Raw genomic sequence first — 22,084 nt, forward strand, 5'->3', positions numbered from 1 at the left:
GGAAGAATTACAAATCTGCAAATGTGCAGTTCTGAACTATTATAACAACGATGGCTGACATTTGATTGATTTCAGCTCTCCAAATGATACTTTCAAATTAAACTGGATTAAAAAACATCTCAAAAGTCTTACCTCCACCCTGAATTTTATCTCCCAACAGATCTTCTGTCATTTAGCTGGCTTGGAGTTTATCCTTCTCTGCAATGACAGAATTCAGACATTCCCACTTAAACTCTCCAAATACCACCATCAGGCTTATTTGGCACAATCTTTGATCCATAAACAAATTCTTTCCACAAAGATGCTATATTTGGAACAGCTGTGAAGTTCTGCATAAGAACATCAAAGAACAAAGTTGTTCAGCAATGATGATTCATCATAGAGTTACTCAGAGTTCCTAAGCAGACACAGCAGTGGCCCAAAGAGCTCTGTGTTGTTTCTGAGGACCTCCTGTCTGGTCGGACCATCTAAAATATGAAGTTCAATTCAATTCAATTCAATTCAATTCAATTCAATTCAATTCAATTCAATTCAATTTTATTTATATAGCGCCAAATCACAACAAACTGTTGCCTCAAGGCGCTTTGTATTGTGGGTAAAGACCCTACAATAATACAGAAAAAACCCAACAGTCAAAACGACCCCCTATGAGCAAGCACTTGGCGACAGTGGAAAGGAAAAACTCCCTTTTAACAGGAAGAAACCTCCAGCAGAACCAGGCTCAGGGAGGGGCAGTCATCTGCCGCGACCGGTTGGGCTGAGGGGAGAGAAAGACATGCTGTGGAAGACAGCCAGAGATTAATATCAATTAATGATTAAATGCAGAGTGGAGTATAAACAACGTAAATAAGGTGAATGAGAAACAGTGCATTATGTGAACCCCCCAGCAGACTAGGCCTATAGCAGCATAACTAAGGGATGGTTCAGGGTCACCTGATCCAGCCCTAACTATAAGCTTTATCATAAAGGAAAGTTTTAAGCCTAATCTTAAAAATAGAGAGGGTGTCTGTCTCCCGAATCCAAGCTGGAAGCTGGTTCCACAGAAGAGGCGCCTGAAAGCTGAAGGCTCTGCCTCCCATTCTACTCTTAAGTATCCGAGGAACCACAAGTAAGCCAGCAGTCTGAGAGCGAAGTGCTCTGTTGGGGCGATATGGTACTATGAGGTCTTTGAGATAAGATGGTGCCTGATTATTCAAGACCTTGTATGTGAGGAGAAGAATTTTAAATTCTATTCTAGATTTAACAGGGAGCCAATGAAGAGAAGCCAATATGGGAGAAATATGCTCTCTCTTTCTAGTCCCTGTCAGTACTCTAGCTGCAGCATTTTGGATCAGCTGAAGGCTTTTCAGGAAGCTTTTAGGACAGCCTGATAATAATGAATTACAATAATCCAGCCTAGAAGTAATAAATGCATGAATGAGCTTTTCAGCATCACTCTGAGAAAGGATGTTTCTAATTTTAGAAATATTGCGCAAATGCAAAAAAGCGGTCCTACATATTTGTTTAATATGTGCATTGAAGGACATATCCTGGTCAAAAATGACTCCAAGATTTCTCACAGTGTTACTGGAGGCCAAAGTAATGCCATCCAGAGTAAGTATCTGGTTAGACACCATGTTTCTAAGATTTGTGGGGCCGAGAACAAGAATTTCAGTTTTATCTGAATTTAGAAGCAGGAAATTAGAGGTCATCCAGGCCTTAATGTCTTTAAGACATTCCTGCAGTTTAACTAATTGATGTGTGTCATCTGGCTTCATTGATAGGTAAAGCTGAGTATCATCTGCATAACAATGAAAATTGATGCAGTGCTTTCTAATAATACTGCCTAAGGGAAGCATGTATAATGTAAATAGAATTGGTCCTAGCACAGAACCCTGTGGAACTCCATAATTAACCTTAGTGTGTGAAGAAGACTCCCCATTTACATGAACAAATTGGAGTCTATGAGATAAATATGATTCAAACCACTGCAGTGCAGTACCTTTAATACCTATAGCAAGCTCTAATCTCTGTAATAAAATGTTATGGTCAACAGTATCAAAAGCTGCACTGAGGTCCAACAGGACAAGAACAGAGATGAGTCCACTGTCAGAGGCTCTAAGAAGATCATTTGTAACCTTCACTAATGCTGTTTCTGTACTGTGATGAATTCTGAAACCTGACTGAAACTCTTCAAATAAACTGTTCCTCTGCAGATGATCAGTTAGCTGTTTTACAACAAGTTAGATTTAAACGTCAGTCGTTTTTATTCAGAAAATCCATCCCTCTGCATGTGGTTTCATTGATTTAAGGCTGACTTGCCACTTCCAATATGGCGGACTAGTCAACATATCGCAGTGACACGGTCCATGTCATGCTGTTTCTGTAAACTGCTCAGGTATTAGTGGTGGGCGGATCGATCCAAAATATCGATATTATCGATAAAACGCTGGTATTGGTATCGAACAATATTAGTGTGATAGGATCGATACTTTAGTTTGTTTGTCTCCTGTAAGTTCAGCGTGTTGCTCCTGTTCATCAGAGAGCAGATATGTCAGTGCAAACACAGCTCCTCTCATGCAGGGACTCTTTGCTCCGTCCCCTCCTCGCCCTTCTCTCTGCACCGCTGTGATTAGTTGTCTGCGGTCACGTGACTCAGCGGCACTGAGAAGTTATGGGCTGCAGTGAGTGAGAAAGCCGAGCGTCGTGCAGATGTACTTTACAGCTGGAAATGAAAACAGTGTAAACAGTGATGCGTTTTAGGAGGAAATTTTCTACTGTGGCAACACCATGGACTTATTTAAAGACATGAAAGTGCAGGAAAAAGAAAAGGCTTGGTTCCCGAGGAGCAGGAGGAAGGGTATCCCTCAGACAGACCCAGACCCCGACCCGGAGACAGAGCCCACTGTCACAGTCCTTTTAGAGAGGCTAAGAATAACCAGGTAGCTCATATAGTGGTGAAAGTGATGTTTCAGTCATCACTCATCTCGGTTCTTCAGGATTAGTTCATGTTAAAATGTAACTTATAATCTTAGCGGTTACTTCAGCAGACTGATTTCCTATAGACAATATTCAGGCAGTCAAATATATATTCAGCCCAGTAAACTATGTTAAATTACTTTATTGAAACAAACCCTTTGTGCGGACTCAACTCTGTAACAGACTAAGTCTATGATTTAATTGTTTTAATATTTTATCTTTACTTTCGATCGAGTCTGCATTAAGAGAATAAAAACTCAAACTGTTGGGAGCAGGTTATCTTCAGAGTTTCACTTTCTAATCAGCTGGAAGCGCCATGATTTGCATAAAACGCCCTTTTAGATTGGTTAGATTCTACCAGCACCACCCTTTCATGTTAACCTGTAGGACAACCCTGCTATTAACTAACTTAACCTAGCCAGGTAACTTAAGTTGATAGCCTAACACTGGGGATCAGGATAAACCATGGTTAAGTTAATCCTGATAACCGAAAGATACCCTGAGTATGTTGAACTCCCTTCATAGTGCAGGTCCCTGGTTTCCAAAGAAAATCCAGTTTCAAAATACATGAAAAGCTGAAAGGTGTGTTTTATTGTGTTAACTAATTATTGTGGAAAGTAAAAATCAGAGTGATTTAGTGGTCATTAAAATGTGCTCAGATCTGGCAAAGTGATGATGATTCATGTCAAATCATGACTCACTGCTCTCCCCTACATAAGCAGCCTCTATAAGTCAAAAGTATCGGTATTGGTATCGTCAATACTGGCCCTATATTTACTTGTATCGGATCGATACCAAAATTTGCAGTATCGCACACCACTATCAGGTATCAACAGTGAGTGTGTCTGTTTTCTCTCCATCTCTTTTTATTACCTGATCACTGCTAGCCACAGATGAAGACGAGGCTTCTGCGTTACTTTGCGTTACTTTGAGAGCATGGGAAATCTCCAACACGGAATGCTGTGCAAATCTGTCAAGATCATATTTTTTCCTCTGAGATTCGAGTCATGTATTCATATAAGCTGCGTGTATCAGTGAAGCATGTTATCTTTCAAAACCAATCACATACATATAGAATATTGATGCTGCATTAAAGACATTTCCAGTTCCCATGGTCCCTGAATGCAACAGCTGGGACTATGTTGTTCAGCCACTGTGTTGAGCTGTCAGTGATTCCACACCCCCGTCATCTGAGGCTCCGCCCCCCACGCCAAAACAGGACCAAAAGTTTGAACTCGAAAAAAAAAAAACTGAAACTGCGAAAAAAAAAAAAAATCTGAAAGTGCAAAAAAAAAAAAAAACTTGAATCTGAAAAGTAGTTTTGAATCTTTTTTTTTTTTTTTAGTTTCACATCTTTTTTTTTTTTTTCAATTGCAAAACTTTTTTTTTTCCTGTTTAAATTTTTTTTTTAGTTTCACATCTTTTTTTTTTTCAGTTGCAAAACTTTTTTTTTTCCTGTTTAAATTTTTTTTTCGGGTTCAAAATAATTTTTCAGTTTCAAATTTTTTTTTTCGAACAAACTTTATGGCCCCAATTTAGCTCCATAATTTTAGATATTTCAGTATAGTTCTGAAAGAATGAGACACTTTAAATCAGTGTCGGGACAAAATAAGCTGCTATGGATCCAGAGCAGAATATGGAAATGATGAGCTGGGAAACCCAGGCCTAATCCAGTCGATGCTTCTCCGTACTGGATCCATCCTGCTGTAGAAGTGGGCTCATCAGGACATGGTTTGGGGAGCTGTTACGGAGCCTATGATTCCTTTGGTCTTTTTAGAGTCTGATTTTCAGACTCTAAAAATGTTAGCATAGACATGATTCAATGATGGAATCTCACTGTGTGAACACATTTGACCAGGAAACATTTTTCTATCAGAAGAAAAACTGATGATCAATATTGATCAGTGTGTTAAACAGATCAGTGAATCTACAGTAAAGGTTTCAGAGCGGCTGACTGACAGTCTGCAGCTGTATCACTGTGAACAGTCACAGAGTTACAAAGATGGAGACTACAGATTTGATTCTGATTGATTATAAATATGTGACATCATCGCTGTCTCCATCCTTACAGTTTGTAGATGTTATGTACAAAAATAAACTAACTGGGATTTCAGAGCTTGTAGAAACATAAACGTCTGCAGATGAATTCTCTCCTCTGACGCTCTGACAGCCACTTTATGAAGGAGGAAATGAATCAGTGTCAGACAGAACAATAAGACCCTGAACGAGGGCAGAAACTGTCCAATAATCAGGCCACAGAGGTCACCACTAACAGTACATAAACTAAAAGCTTCAACAAATATGCATCAGAGTGGAAAAATAGAAGCATCTTTAAGAGAAAATAGAAAACTCACATTCATGTGAAGCACAGTCATCCAAATACAGGAAGAATTATTCCTGTAGTTCCTCTCTGCTCTGCGGTCACACCACACTGCTCAGATGACTCCTAATCTCATGACTGAGGAACTGCTGAGTTTCATAATTAAAGGGCTGCTGGGTAATGTAGTTTTATAATAACAGGACCCTCTCTACAGGGAGCTCCTGCTTAAAGACCTTTGATTATTTTACACTTGATGTTTCAATGAGGAGTGGAGCTGTGTTTGATGCTGCTGGGCAGCCTGACCTTTGGGACCCTCTGAGCTCTGCTGGACCACTCTGTGGAGGAACATGAAGCATCAGCAGTCACTGGGCAGGACTCAGAGCCTGTGCAGCAAATAAACCCACACACTTCTGCATGAATGAGCCCACTGTGACTGCTGGAATCCACTAAAGAGGAGAAGCTGTGGACTGCTTTCACAGAGACTGAACCATAGCAGTTACACTCCACTGTCCTTCACTGTGATGCTGATCGCTGTCAGGTCTGTGCTGTGTTTGAACTGGATAAACATGCTGGATGACTGATAACTGAGCCAAAGCAATCTGATAGAAATGTGAGGATCATCTTTGATCAGGAGTCTGGTTCAGTCTGCAGACAAATGCTTCTGAAGAGCTGATCCCTGATCAGATCCCTGCAGCTCAGTGGATTCAGGCCTGAATGATGCAGCACCTCCGTCTGCAGTTAGTACAAACACAGCAGCAACACTCAGTGAACACATCACTGCAGTCCTCACACAATTACACCGGCTTCACTACACAATCCACTCCAAGATTACCTTAAACTAGGGCTGCATAAAACGATTATTTTAGTAATCGAGTATTCTATCGATTATTCCATCAATTAATCGAGTAATCGGATAAGAAATACTCTTTTTATTAACACTTCATCTGCATATTTTAACTTCCGTACTGCAGTTTTTCGCCATGTGAACAAACAGCGGTGGATGGAGCAGCTACAAAGTTCTCTTTTCTTCACCTTAACACTTGCTGATCAGGTGCTTGATGAAGGACCTCCAGCTGTTTCACAGATTTAATGGTGGTTACTAAAAGAAAAAGCTGCTGTTTTGGACGCTGGAAAAACGTTTCCTTTTGCACTACTTGAGCTCACCGTCACAGCTTCGTCTCTTTGCGCTTGCGCAGTTCAAACCGCTGCCTGCTATGAGTGTTTTGAAAAACTAGTGGCTGCGGGAGCCATGGCGCATGTGTGAGTAATGGTGTAATGCTTTGTATTCACAAGCATTCTCGAAAATACGTTTCTACTGCAGGTCTATATTTAGTCACTAATAAGGGATTAAAGTATAAAAAATATTTTGAAGGAGCCCCTCGGTCCTGGGGGGCGGGCCTTCCGGTACCGAACCATCGCTAGTGCTAGATGGCGCTGGTGAGGTCAGCAGCCGTCGTACCTGCTCCTACGCTTTGTTTGTATATATTAGGTTTAGCTCTAATTCTGGACTTTATAATTCCGCCTGCTCTGTGTCATATCACTTATGACAGACAGACTCTTTTTAATATCAGAATACAGCACTCTGGCTGTATTCTGACACCTTTTTCTCCCGACCCGACTTGGCCTCGGGAGATACTGCGTTTCCAGTGGGCCAGCTCAAACAAAGGACCCAGGTCACGGACAAGGCCCCGAGGGAAAAGAGCCGGCGTAAGAGAGAGGCTGAGGCGCAGAGCACACCAAACGCCACTGCCGAGCATCCTGTTGGCTAATGTCCAGTCACTGGATAACAAGCTGGACGAACTCAGGGCCAGGATACAGTTTCAGAGGGACATAAGGGACTGCAACATCATCTGTCTCACGGAGACATGGCTGACCCCCCTCATACCGGACCACGCCGTACAGCCGTCGGAGTTCTTCAGTGTTCATCGCACGGACAGAACGAGTGAGTCTGGAAAATCAAGAGGAGGAGGTGTGTGCCTAATGATTAATAACAACTGGTGTGACAGTAGGAATGTTGTCCTTCTGAAACAATCATGTTCACCTAACCTGGAGCTCCTAACCCTGAAATGCCGCCCCCACTACCTGCCCCGCGAGTTCACTTCGGTCATCTTCAGCGCCGTCTATATTCCACCTCAGGCGGACACAAACACTGCACTATCCGAGCTACATGAGGCGATTTCCACCTATCAGGCTAACCAGCGTGATGCGGCTCTCATCGTAGCCGGGGACTTTAACAGTGCAAACTTGAAAAAGCTGATACCGGAATTGATTCAACACATCGACTGCCCCACCAGAGGAGAGAGGACCCTAGACCACTGCTACTCTCCATTCAAAGAGGGCTACAAAGCAAAGCCTCTTCCGCCTTTTGGGAAGTCTGACCACACCTCTGTCTTTCTCATGCCGAAATACAAACAACGGCTCAGGCAGGAACCCCCTGCTGTGAGAGAAGTGACACGGTGGTCTGATCAAACAGAGGCCGCTCTGCAGGGTGCGTTGGATTCAACCGACTGGGACATGTTTCGCAGCAGCGCGGGCGGAGACATCGAGGAGTTTACGGAAACTGTTGTGGGATTTATTGGGAAAGTTCTTGAAGACACTTCACTTAGGAGGACCATCAGGACTTTTCCCAACCAGAAGCCGTGGGTGGATAAATCTGTCCGCGACGCCCTGAGGTCCCGCACCGTTGCCTACAACTCCGGCCTCGCCTCTGGGAACATGGAGGACTACAAGGTTGCATCATACAACATCCGCAGAGCGGTGAAAGAGGCTAAACATCGCTACGGCCGCAGACTGGAACAGCAACTACAACAGTCTGACTCCAGGGGACTGTGGCAGGGACTACGCACCATCACGGACTACAAAGCACCACACACACACCCGGTGAGTGCCGACGCTTCTCTGGCTGATGAACTCAACATCTTCTTTGCGCGCTTTGAGTCGGGAAGCCGACAGCCCGCTGCGCTCCCGGCCGGAGGGGCGGAGACACTCACTGTGACGGAGCGCGACGTGAGGAGGGCGTTTAGACGTGTAAACACCAGGAAAGCGGCTGGACCAGACGGTATTAGTGGACGTGTCCTTAAGACCTGCGCTGACCAGCTGGCACCTGTGTTTACAGTGATATTCAACCTCTCACTGAAACTGTGTGTGATTCCCACCTGCTTTAAAAAGTCCATCATAGTCCCTGTCCCAAAGAAACCACACCCCAGCAGCCCCAATGACTTCAGGCCCATAGCGCTCACCTCTGTGGTGATGAAGTGTTTTGAGAGACTCATCAAGACATTCATCACCTCCTCACCTCCTCACTGCCCACCACCCTCGACCCACTACAGTTTGCATACCGGCCACACAGATCCACAGATGACGCCATATCCTTCCTCCTCCACAAGACCCTTTCACACATAGACACTGGTAAGGGGAACTATGTGAGAGTGCTGTTTGTAGATTACAGCTCAGCATTCAACACCATAGTTCCCTCCAGGCTGGTCTCTAAGCTGCTGGACCTGGGCCTGGGCCCATCCCTGTGCAGGTGGGTTCACAGCTTCCTGACCAGCAGACCACAGGTGGTACGAGTGGGTCACCTCACCTCACCCTCCCTCACCCTCAACACTGGATCCCCCCAAGGCTGTGTGCTCAGCCCTCTGCTGTACTCACTGTACACCCATGACTGCGAGGCCACGTCAGAGTCCAACGTCATCATCAAGTGTGCTGACGACACTGCTGTTGTGGGACTAATCTCTCACAATGAGGAGACAGCCTACAGGAGAGAGGTCTCCCGCCTGGAGAACTGGTGCCAGGAGAACCACCTCCTGCTCAACGTCAGCAAAACGAAGGAACTGATCGTGGACTTCAGCAGGAAGCAGCAGAGGGACTACCATCCACTTGTCATAAGTGGTGCTGAGGTGGAAAGAGTGGACACCTTCAAATACCTGGGAGTGACCATCTCACAGGACCTGTCCTGGACTCATCACATAAACATCACTGTGAAGAAGGCCAGACAGCGTCTCTACCTCCTCAGGCGGCTGAGAGACTTCAAGCTCCCACTCAAGGTGCTCAGGAACTTTTACACCTGCACCATCGAGAGCATCATGCGTGGGAGCATCACCACCTGGATGGGAAACTGCACCAAGCAGGACTTCATGGCCCTAAAAAGGGTGGTTCGTTCAGCTGAACGGACCATCAGAACCACCCTCCCCAACCTGCAGGACATTTACACCAAGCAGTGCAGGCTGAGGGCCATGAAGATCCTAAAACAGCCCAGCCACCCCGGACACTCTCTCTTCTCCCTGCTCCCATCAGGCCGGCGTTACCGCTGCCTGACGGCTAAGACTGAAAGGTTGAAGAAGAGTTTTTACCCACAAGCCATCCGTCTGCTCAACTCTGAGCCCTAACTGGACCATTATTGCACAGTGTAAATATTATAATTTAAAAAGTGTGTATAGTGTATAGTATATAGAGTATAGTGTATAGTGTGAATTACTTTTTTTTAATTTTTATTCTTCTTATTTATATGTGTGTGTATATAAGGTTGCAGGTACAAAATACATTTCACTGTGCATTGTACTGTGTATAACTGTGCATGTGACAAATAAACACTATCTTATCTTATCTTATCTAATGGCCCGCGCTCGCTAGCAAACCAGTTCTGGTAGCTACAGCTGAAGTAAAGACAAAAATAGCAGCTGAAATTCTCAGCGAACACAACACACACAGACACACAGAGAGCAGTGGAGGCGTGGAAATGCATGTCAGCGACAGTTGCCACCCGTCCCGTAAAGTACGGAACACGGCATGTTACGGAGCCGTATTCCACGGAGTCCCGTAACATACGGGGTTCTGTATTTTACGAGACAGGTGGCAACTCTAGTGATGATCCACTCTGTGTTAAATGAAGTCCATCGCAGCGACGGAGAGCTTTTTAGAATGTGTGCTTGTGTATACGTGAGTGATTCACACTCCAGTCCAGTAGGTGGCGGTAATGCAGTTCTATGTTGGTTTGCCAGCCCCCAATAAACCCACAAAAAAAACGTCAGCACTAATGCTGCTAATGCTAGTGAGGAGCGCCGCTTACACCGAGACAGCTGAGCGCTGCAGAGTTTAAACGAAGCATCGACACAGTAAATTTGTGTCGATAAATTTTTAGAATCGATTTAATCGAGTTAATCGATGAATCGTTGCAGCCCTACCTTAAATCCCTCCATGCTGCAGCTCCACCTTACATCTCCTAACACCTCATACCATCCCAGACCCCTCAGATCAGGATTCAAACAAAGGGGGTGTGGTTTCACTGTTTCAGCCCCAGCGCTGTGGGACAAACTTCCTCTCACTATTAGATCAGCACAGAACAGATTAGAGATCAGCAGGGATGAAATCACCTCCTACTGACTCAGTTCTCCAGAAAACTGGAGAAAACTGTTCCTGGAAAATCCCTCAGACCTCTGCAGGGGGAGCAGGAGGGTCTGAAGTCTTTGTTTCCTGATGAGCTTCAGATTCCCAACTTTATTCCCTGATGGCTGCAAACAGTTTTACTGTTCTGTGAGCACTCATATCTGATCCTCAATCAGGACCCCTGCACTGCACTCACTGACCTCAGATCAGATCTGTAAGCAGCCTGAAGTCTGTTCTTCTATTTCCTGAAGCAGCAGTGAGTCTGCAGCTGAGAGCAGAGGCTGACACTGATGTTCAGCTTCATCCTGATCTGCTTCTGAGTCTCTGACTCTGCTCAGAATAACAAGTTTCAGCAAATACAGCTTTTATTACTGTTGTGGTTTTATTGTAACTCACTGAGCTGTGAGCTCGTCTCACACTCAGAGACTTTAAGTTCCCACGTCTGCATTTGCTGACAGCTGCTCGTGTGGATTGTGAAGACCAACACAGGTTATCCATTCACAGGTTATCATCACTGTGATATTGATGAGACAGAGGCTGCTGGCTGAGCTCCACTGGCTCATGTCAGCAGAGACTCTGTGGATTCTCAAACACACCCACAGGTCCAAGCAGGAGACTCAGACAGGAAGTTTCTGTTCTCTGTAACATCTGGAAATGTTTGCAGTTTGGAGGCAGCTTCATCCTCTGCAGACTGTCAGCCAGCAGGAGTCATGCTGAACACATTTAGAAAGCAAGAAAAACTCATCCATTCATTACAGGCCACCTATTGATGCTGCTGTAACTACCTGATAACAGGAAGAAGGCTCCATGGTCCCTGTAACTAACCTCAGATCAGCTGAGGACCGCGTGTTTGCTCAGGATTATAAAGGGGCTGTGTCACGACTGCTGCGGCAAACTAAGCAGGAGGGACCTCAGAGCAGGACACAGGAGAGTGCAGGATTGAAACTTGGGATTTTATTTAATAAGTCAGGAACTGAGAAGGCTGAACCGAAGGCAGCCATACAAAGAAAACCCGAAACTAGAAATACAAACTGGAAAACTCAAAACTTGAAACAGCAAACTAGGAAAACACGAAAGCAACAGCAGGAATGTCACACAGACATAAAAATGACGAGGACTCGAACAAGGAACAGGTAAAACTAAGGGCTTAAATACACACAAGGAAATCAGGGAGAGTGGAAACAACAGGGGACAACAGGTGAACCAAATGAACCTATGACAAAGGGGAAGCAAAACTAAACACAAAACACAGGGAACACGAGACTACAGAATAAAACAGGAAGTGACTAAACATAACAGACACCGACCTAAACACAGAAAACCTGACAAACTGAGCATTAAAGAAACAACTTGAAAATACAACAAAAGAAAGCTACACAACAGAAACTCAAAATGCTGGGCCACTGGCCCAGGACCATGACAGGCTGATCACAGACAGGATGTGAACGTGACTGCTGTACAAACTGTGTCAGTCTTTTTCTCATTTAGTCTTTACTGACTGAGGTTTTTATTACTGAATGGAGTAAAAATCAAAGCCAAAGTCACAGCAGCTTCCAGCTTAGTTTGATAGTGTGGAACAAACCTGATGGCAGGAGCTCCCAGAAAGCTTTGAGTCAAACAAACACATCAAACTCTGAGAGATTTTTACAAAGCTGGAGTAAAACTGCCAAAACCTGAAGCTCACTGAGCCCCTAAACCAGCCTGTGTGGTTATCACAGCACTCATAAAAGTATATTTTATTTGACAAACTGCTTTATTGTTACATAAACTAAAGCCTGTCATGTGTTAACAGAGAGAACATTGTTAGCAGAAACAGCTGACTGCAGTCACAGCTCGGTGGTTTTCCTGGTTTGTACGGAGACCAACATGCTGATCTGGTACAATCAGCAGCTTTGTGTGCAGTTATGAAGAGTGTGTCTGATTCACTGAACTGTATTATTAAGACGGCTGTTAGCTCAGCACAGACCCTGATGTTAGCCAGGAAACAAAAACACAGTTTGTTGATGAAGGAATCAAACATGAACAAAGTTCCTGAAGACAAACTGTTAAACAAAGCAAACTTACAGTTTCAGAGAGCAGAGAAGAAGAAGAAGCTCCACTCCACACCTGCACACTGAACACTGACACACAGGTGAGCTGCTTCCTGGAAGGAGGCGGGACTCCACCTGCAGCAGGACAGATGGGAGGGGTTAAGCTCTGTGTTTGTTGTAGTTTTAAAAATACCGTCTGTCTGCTCAGACCGGCTCTGAGTCAGAGTAAAGTTCACACGCTGACGTTTGCAGACATGAAAGTTTGTTGGGAACAGATTTAATTTCAGATTCAGAGTTTCTATAAACAAAAACTTTTTGTCACACAGTAATGACCTCATTTATAAATCAGATCTCAGATCTGAACATGATGTGAAGTTATGGTTTTTCATAGTGTAAATGATCCTGTAAACAAACTGAAGTATGCTGACTTTGTGTAATTCAAAGATTATATGAAAATACTGCAGTTTAGTGTGTAATAAACAGGTCAGCTTGTTGTACTGTATTTACAGTAAAGCTCTGTGTTGGTGCACAGAGGCTGTGTTCATGGTCAGAGTTACAGGTTACATCAGTGCAGCAGAGATGAGTTTGAATCAAAGCTGCTGATGCTGAGATTCATTCACTGAATCCAACATTTCTACAGGATGCTGTCAGTGTGGAGACAGTATGAACAGTTAGACTGAGGAATACTTGGTTACATCTTGTTGAATTCAGCTGTGTAGCAGCAGCAGCTGATCACAGCTTGTATGCAAAGAGAATTTCATGGAGCTACAATAGAAACTGAGCCACTGCACTCAGTCTGAGGCTTCCTCCACCTGCTGAATCCATCATTAACTCTCATTGTTCTCATCTCCTGTTTATGCACAGTAAAAAAACTATTTCTATTCCCATGTCTCATGTACCAGCCATGCTAATGCTAATGCTAATGGCAAGCCTGGATAAATGAGCAGGGTCGAAGCAGGAAGGCCGTCCACCATCAACTCTGCTAAATCAATAATGTTGATTATGAAAAAATTAGATTTCCACACCGGATCGGTCAGACTTCCTCTGCTGATGTTGGCCAACAGGGTGCAGGTGGAAACTGTGCTACTGCTGGCTGGAGACAAAGGAAGGGGGGGGGGGGGGGGCATGTTAGGAGGCAGGAAAGGCTGCAGTGGAGGAGGTGAAGGGGGAGCTGCTGATAGAGATGATGGAGACACAGCAGAGTGAGCTGGAGGACATGTGAGCACTGATTGATGATTTAACCTGAGCCATGGTGGAGAGACCATGGTGGAGAGGTCATGGTGGAGAGACCATGGTGGAGAGACCATGGTGGAGAGGTCATGGTGGAGAGGTCATGGTGGAGAGACCATGGTGGAGAGACCATGGTGGAGAGGTCATGTTGGAGAGGTCATGGTGGAGAGACCATGGTGGAGAGACCATGGTGGAGAGGTCATGGTGGAGAGGTCATGGTGGAGAGACCATGGTGGAGAGGTCATGGTGGAGAGACCATGGTGGAGAGGTCATGTTGGAGAGGTCATGGTGGAGAGACCATGGTGGAGAGACCATGGTGGAGAGGTCATGTTGGAGAGGTCATGGTGGAGAGACCATGGTGGAGAGACCATGGTGGAGAGGTCATGGTGGAGAGACCATGGTGGAGAGACCATGGTGGAGAGGTCATGGTGGAGAGGTCATGGTGGAGAGGTCATGGTGGGGTTTAGAGGACAAGAGGGGAGAACGTGAGCTTGGTTTTATGGTTTTATGGTTTTATGGTGACTGGTACATGAGTGTAGAAGGAGGTGCAGCGTGCTGCTCAGTGCTCCACAAAGGGAGGAAATGAACAAACACTATAAACTAAACGCATCACGTCCATTTTGCTCAGAGAAGTTATTAAATCAGTTCTCAGTGTTGTACCTTCACTCTTCTTCATGGGTGGCTGACGGACCATCAGCAGCACCAGCACACGGACCAGTTGGAGCTCAGTGTTGGCACTCCGCCTCATCAACAAATGCTGCAAAAGTCCAAGTACATTTATTTCCAGTTCACAGCTGAACAGAGACAAACGTTCATGTTGTGCAGCCACATCTCAAACAGCAGAGCCAGTGTTTGTCTGTCATTGTGTTAATCACAGAGAGCTTCTGTCTGTTCTAAAGGCTGCAGCAGCTCCACCTCACTGAGACACTAATGCTGCTGTAATGAGAGCCCCAGTGTGCAGCACATTTACAGCAGGCCTCACACTGTAATAAAGCTGAGCTGCAGTCACAGACACGTCAGACAGCAGAGCTGAAGACATCATCACATCGCTGTGCAGCTACAGTTACAACATTTTAACCATGTTTCACAACATCGCAGCGCACACTGAGGAGGACCACTGAGATTACACTGTCCACTGCAAAGCCCTTTATTTATGGATCATACAGAGTCAGAAATCAGACTACAGTTATTGCTTTGGCCCCTTGTTTCAGAATAACCCCAGCTTACAATATCCAGCAGTTATTTATATTATTGTGAGTTACAATGTAACAACTGTTTAAACTTACAAACAAAACACAGACTTTGATTTTTCAGGATTTTAATGAAGTAGAAACAAATTCAGCATGAAGAGCATATGAGCCATCTTCAACTCCAAATATGAATTAAATATGTACAGTTGGCCTATGGTAAATAACCTGCTGCTAACACTTTGTCCAGACTGATACTTCAATGCTATAACACTGTAATATCAAACTGATACTTTGATGCTATAATACTGTAATATCTGACCTCCACCAGGCAGACTACATGGAGCTCACACCTGGCCTGGGTGGAGTATACCCATAATTCCAGGTGTTCCTCATCCACGGGGCTACCCTCCTTTGAAGCCCGTCTCTGTTACCAATCACTGCTGTTTCCTTCCCAGGAGGCGGAGCTAAGCGTTCCTTCAGTTCAACACCATCTTTAACGTTGTAGGTGTCATGGTCCTGGGCTGGTGGCCCAGTGTTTTGAGCTTCTTTTGTTGTACTTTTCAGGTTGTGTTTCTCAGTTTGTTGTTTGAGTGTGCTGTTTGGTTTCCCTTGTTGTTTCATTGTTTCCTTTGTCAAGTTTTCTGTGTTAGGTCTGCATCTGTTATGTTTAGTACTTCCTGCTTTATTTTGCTAGTCCAGTGTTCCCTGTGTTTTGTGTTATGTTTTACTTCATGTGTCATTAGTCGTATTCATTTCACCTGTCGTGCTCAGCCGTTTCCACTCCCCCTCATTCCATCTGTGTATTTACGTCTCAGTGTTGTTTAGTTCGGTGTTCGGGTCCTCGGCAGTTTTCTGTCTTGGTTTCTAGTTTTGAGTTTCAAGTTCCGGCTTTCGAGTTTCTCACTTTGAGTTTGCTGTTTTTGTATTTATTGAAAATAATATTAATAAATCTTCACTATAACCCTGCTCTCACCGTGTCCTGCACTGGGGTCCTCCCTGCCTTGCCTGCACCAGCTGTGACAGTAGGTCTTGTGGATGTCCTCCCGAGCAGTCCACCTTCCTGCATCAGAGCGCTCGCTGGGACAAAAGGTTGGTTATCTAGAACATCTGTGCTCTGAGTCTAAGAATATATGTGTCAGCTTGATCAGACCTTTGTGACATCAGTGCCATCATTGATCCTGTGACTGTTTAAAGTTGCCTCGTCATATGAAGACTCGTGACTCTTTCCATGTTTCTCAGACCTGTCAGGTCCAGTCTACTTGGACTCTTGGAACAGTGGACGTGTCTGTGCCTCCCAGGTTGTCCAGCTGTCCCGGCTGAGCCCTGACCACCCCGACTTTCTGTTGTCTCAGTATCAACTTGTGCAAAAAAGAAAACCCTCTGAAACCCTAACATTCACACATTCACTCTAATGAACTCACTGGAGAGTAACTTAAGGTCCAGTTTGTTGCCTGAGGATGCCATATGGAGACTGGAGCAGCCAGGAATCGATCCACCAACCCTCTGATCAGTAGATGACCTGCCTCCTGAGCCACAGCCACCTCGTGTGAATCAGATTGATGTACTTGAGGTTTCCCATGAACACGATCAATAATGTGTAAATCAGTGAATGGCAGATAAAATAGAAACACTAATGATGTTTATGCTCCTGTGTTCTGTAATCCACACCCAGAGTCCTGATAAGGTTTCAGTCGTAAATTCTTTTACTTCCTGTTTCCATCTGAGTCCTCAGCAAACTGACTGCAGTGTTAGTGACACATGAACTTTGTCCAAGCAGATCCAATCACAGCTGCTGCTGAGATGCAGAAACTCTTGTTTGGGACGTTTCACTGTGTGTGTCCTTCCCCCATGAATGCCCCAAAATGAGAATAATAAAAAAATGTTGTCTTGGAGTCAGGGTTATAATAGTTTTGGATTTTACATTATAGTTTAGTTTTAGTAAGTTTTACTAAGTCTGAGCCTTGGTTGGATGAAACAACTCGTGCTATTAGGCGCGAGTGTAGAAAAGCTGAACGAAAGTGGAAGAAAGATAAGCTCCAGGTTTCATTTCAAACCATGAAGGACTGCTGGTATCACTATCAGGCAGCTGTGAGAGACGCTAGAAGGAAATCATTAGATCAAACTGCAATAAGCCTCATATATTGTTCTTGATGTCCCACAGAGTATCTGCATTGAACCTTCATCTGAGACATGTGAAAACTTTCTAAACTTCTTTGGCTAATGTGAGAGCTCAGATATCGTCCTGTGCCATTGACCCATCATTCACTGCTCCCTGCTCTGCTGGTTTCTGTCAGTTTGAGCCTGTGACTTCACCTTTTTTGTGTGAGGTTGTTGGTCATATGAAGCCCTCTGGGTCCCCTACAGATGCAGCCCCACCTCGACTATTTAAAGAGGTGGTTACCACTTTGGGGCATCTGTTCTTGCTGTTATTAACAGCACTTTGTAAGACTGGAAGACTGGAAGCATGCAACAGTGCAACCTCTGACTAAAAAGGCTGGCTTGGATCCTACTGTGCTTTCAAACTTTAGACCAATTTCCAAGCTGCCTTTTCTTTCAAAAATTTTGGAAAAAATTGTCTATATACAGTTAAAAAAAATTTTTGAGTCAAATGACATTTTTGAGGTTTTTCAGTCTGGTTTTTAGCCCTTCCATAGCACAGAATCTGTACTATTAAAGGTCTTTTGTTAGTGTTTACGTAGTTTCTTTAATTGCATACTTTTTTTTTTCTTTTAATTGCACCGGGGGGGCTGTAATCCAGTTTCGTTGTGCAAATGTACAAGTACAATGTGCAATGACAATAAAGGTTTATTTTATTTCATTTTTAATGACATTCTTTTAGCTACAGACTCTGGGGATTATGTTATCCTGGTTTTACTGGATTTAACTGCGGCCTTTGATACAGTGGATCACAGTATTTTACTCCCTCGTTTAGAGTATTGTGCAGGCATTCATGGCGCTGCCCTGAGTTGGTTGAGGTCCTGGCTGAGAGAACATTCTGTGTCAGTCTTGATAGTTTAAAGTCTTCATGCTCTCCTCTGCTGTGTGGGATACCCCAGGGCTCCATCCTTGGACCACTGCTGTTCTCATTGTATCTTCTTCCCTTGGGTTCCATTTTTAGAAAGCACAAATGTGCTTCCCATTTTTATGCTGATGACAGTCAGGTGTATGTCCCCTTAAAACAAGAAGACTCTTACTCTGTAGAATCTTTGACTAAGTGCCTTGATGAAGTTAAAACCTGGATGGCACTAAACTTTCATTTTAACGACAAGAAGACAGAGGTTTTGGTTGTTAGTCCTGGTACTACTGGTGGGTCCTCTCCTGTAGCTCTGGGGCCTCTAACACAATATGTAAAACCTCCTGTTTGTAAGCTGGGTGTCAGAATGGAGAGTGTTTTTAACCTAGATAAGCAGATCAGTGTGGTGGTGAAGTCCAGCTTTTTTAACCTCAGACAGTTAGCTAAGGTCAAACAGATCCTCTCAAATCAGGACTCTGAAATCATAATCCATGCACTCATTACATCACAGTTGGATTACTGTAACTCTCTCTATTACGGGGTTTCCTAGTCACCCCTGTCCCGTCTTCAGCTGGTCCAAAACGCAGCTGCTCATCTTTTAACTGGTACACTGAAGAGAGATCATATTTCTCCTGTTTTGGCCTCACTGCACTGGCTCCCTGTTCATTTTAGAGTGCATTTTAAAAGTCTTTTATTTGCTTTTAAGTCATTAAATGGTCTTGCCCCCCTGATCAGCTGCTCTTGGATGTGCTGAGGACACAACGAAAGCTCAGAGGGGACAGAGCTTTTTCTGTGGCAGCACCAGGCTGTGGAATTCACTTCCACTGCATATCAGACAGGCTTCTAAACTGTCCATTTTTAAGTCACTTCTTAAAACCCACCTTTTTTCATTGGCAACTGTCTGAGAGTTGACTTTTATTGACTTTTACTCATTTGTTTTATTTATCAGTTTTAATTATGTTTGTTTTTATTGTTTGTGTATCTTATTGTGTTTTAATGTTAAGCACTTTGGTCAGAACTTGCTGTTTTTAAAGTGCTATATAAATAAAGTTGGCTTGTTAGTTTTTACTTTTTTTTCTCTAATTCAGTTAGTTTTAATTAGTTTTCAGAGTGGTTTTTCTCGTTTTAATAGCTTTTATTTTTGGTTTCACTGTGCATTGTACTGTGTATAACTGTGCATGTGACAAATAAACACTATCTCTTAAATCTTAGTTTCAGTTAGTTTCAGTATTAGTTTTAGTATTTTCATACCTAATCAGCTGCAAGCTTCAAGGCACAAGAGTGACTGTTGTGTAATGAAAACTTGACAAAAGATAAAGAAATATATTCAACAACCAACTGTTCACAGACAGCAGCACTACATGCTAAATGTGTGTAATATTAAGGACACACATGAACATCAACAGGGAGAAACAAAGAAAAACATGAACTCCCAAACTCAATAATTTCTACAATAAACTCCACAATAAAGTTCAGCATCAGTGCAGCAGATTAACAACAGCTACATATGGTGTTTGACAAAAACAAACTCTTTGAAGGAGTCAAAGGTCAAATCCAGCTGCATCCTGATGTTCTCACCACCTGAAGCTGCTTCTGTTTTGGAGCTAGCTTGGTTAGATGCTGCTAATTAAACTTGCAGGGTCTTTGCAGCCTCTGTACACAACCTACAGAAGTGTCCGACCTCATGTCCACATTTATGCTTGTGTAGCTGGATTGTGTGTGTTAATTACCTTGTGGTCGTGTGCAGGTGTTTTATATGCGGTGCATGCTGGGACTTCTTTTTTGGTCCTCTCTCTTTGTGCTCAGTTTTTTGGCTGCAAACATATTTGTCCCTGTTTTTTTTACTTTCTTCATTCCTTCACGTCCATCCTGATAGTTTAGCAGTCTCCTACCAGGAATTTGCTGACAGTTGTGAGTCCTTATATTGATGCTTTGATTATTATTCCTGATTGTTATTCTCTCACTGATAAAGCAGCCGGAAACACACAAGGACTAAACAGTTTAGTCACAACGTTCTGGGCTGCATGGACCCGACAGCTAGTCACGTTTCTCCAGAGGCGCAGGCCAGGTTACCTGGTAGGATCAGAGCGGTTTCTGTAGCCGTTGTGCGCTTCTCAGCTGGACTTTGATGTTGCTGGTTTTTCCTGACTGAGAAATGTTCCATATGGTAAATGGACCAGTTCTTATATAGAACTTTTCTACTCAGTCTGAGCACTCAAAGCGCTTATACAGCATGTTTACATTTACCCATACACACCCATTCATACAAGCACTTCCATGAGTATCTAAGTGCTTTTATTATCTAACATTCACACTCCAACAGTTGCGTCGGAGAGCAACTTGGGGTTAAGTATCTTGCCTGGAGTACCCAGGAATCGAACCGCTGACCTTCCGATCAGTAGGTGACCTGCTCTACCTACTGAGCTACAGCCATACGTTTTTCATCATCCACAACAAGACTTTCGATTCTGTGCTCTTGTACTCAATGATCCTCCATATGGGACTCAGTGATGGGCAGCCATCACTTTGCGGACCAGCGCGGTGAGCGAGCGCACGCTGCCCGACGGCGCTCCCAGTTTAAACTCGCTTAAACTAAAAATGATTTCATATCAATCTACAAGGCTTAAAAAAAACCAAAAAAAAACAAGTAAATGAAAGTCAGTTAACGATAATTTCAGTTCGTTTTAGTTAGTTTTGTAAACTCACAATACAGTTTTAATTAGTTATTGTTTTTTCCTTTTAATTATAGTTTTTATTTGTTTTAGTTAACGACAATGTTTTATCAATTTCAGTTTTTGTTATTTTGTTCATTTTCGTTAACTATAATAACCCTGGTTGGAGTTTTGTCCAAAGGTCAAAGGTGAACAGTGTGATGTTTCACTTTAATGCCTGTTAAACAGCCACCTGAGATGGTCCTGGTTGATCAGGTATCTGATGTGTGCTCCACATCTTTGCTCCACTTTTCTGTATGTTTGTGACAGACAGCAGTTCATGCTCTGTGAGCATTAATCAGCAGCCTAACTTAACATAGTCAGTGCTGACATACCTGACACAGACCATGGTCAAAAACTGTTGTGCTTCCCCATTAATGCACCTGAATAAATGAACCTTTCCTATAAACACAGTCTCTCTCAAGGTAACTGCCCCCTGGTGGCCAAATACATGCAATACAAAGAAAGACCTAAGATGCCTCTTACTCTCAGTCGGACTCTGACCTTCAGGACCTTCTGCTTTCCTTTATTTAAATATCTTCTCTTCATTCTTGGTACTCGTTCCTGTTCCTGCTGCCAGTCCAGCTGTGTCTTGTTTCCTGTGATTGTTAAACAGCTTCCTCTCACACTGACCTTCATCATCTGTTGCTACTTTCCAGGGGTGCAGCTATATAATTTCTGAGGTGTATGCGGACACATTTTTAGGCGCCCCCCCCAACCCTAGCCAGAAATTTCATCTGCACATTTTAACTTCTGTACTGCAGTTTTTCTCTATGTCACATGTGTCAGACTCAAGGCCTGCGGGCTACTTCCAGCTCACGATCTAATTTTATACGGCCCTCAAGATGATTTCATATAGCTATTATTAATAGCCAGTGGGTAAATGTGCTCCCACCACTTATACTACAAATCCCACTCATTGCAACAGCTGCCGGGAGGCCAAGAACTGTGCACCAGTTTTGCGTATTGCCGATTGATCAGCGGATAAAACATCAGTCAGCACTTTTTACAGTGACACAGGTGCGATGAGCTGCCTCAGGAAATCTGTCACTTCATAGAAAGTGAAGGAAATGGCACCAAACAATCGCACAAACCACCAGATTGTGGTTATAGTGATCGTTCTGGTGGCTACAGCTGATGTAGGGAAAAAAATAACAGCTGCCATTCTCTGCACAGTGAGTAAAACCACACAGACAATGGAGGCGTGGAAAAAACTTGTCAGCGATGATCCACTCCTGTTAAATCAT

General features: G+C 43.8%; 1 protein-coding gene and 1 pseudogene across 2 annotated transcripts in view; one reads left to right on the forward strand and one right to left on the reverse strand.

Moving 5' to 3' along the window:
- LOC115791534 (tumor necrosis factor receptor superfamily member 14-like) overlaps positions 1-12,767 on the reverse strand; it is a 31,281-nt gene extending 18,514 nt beyond the window's left edge. Inside the window, exons 1-2 of one of the 2 annotated variants that reach the window (XM_030745632.1) lie at positions 12,728-12,767; positions 133-198 (exon numbers count right to left, since the gene is read on the reverse strand). In XM_030745632.1, coding sequence (XP_030601492.1) covers positions 133-172 — 40 coding nt within the window. In that variant the 5' untranslated portion in view covers positions 173-198; positions 12,728-12,767. Of the gene's footprint in view, positions 1-132; positions 199-5,312; positions 5,410-12,727 lie in introns of those variants that run through there. The other variant, XM_030745623.1, reaches the window with a different exon arrangement.
- The window catches only part of LOC115791158 (NACHT, LRR and PYD domains-containing protein 12-like), a 1,329,445-nt pseudogene that overhangs the window by 702,556 nt on the left and 604,805 nt on the right, over positions 1-22,084 (forward strand).

This window comes from Archocentrus centrarchus, chromosome 2 (assembly GCF_007364275.1).
Source record: "Archocentrus centrarchus isolate MPI-CPG fArcCen1 chromosome 2, fArcCen1, whole genome shotgun sequence".
In the NCBI taxonomy this organism is placed as follows: domain Eukaryota; kingdom Metazoa; phylum Chordata; class Actinopteri; order Cichliformes; family Cichlidae; genus Archocentrus; species Archocentrus centrarchus.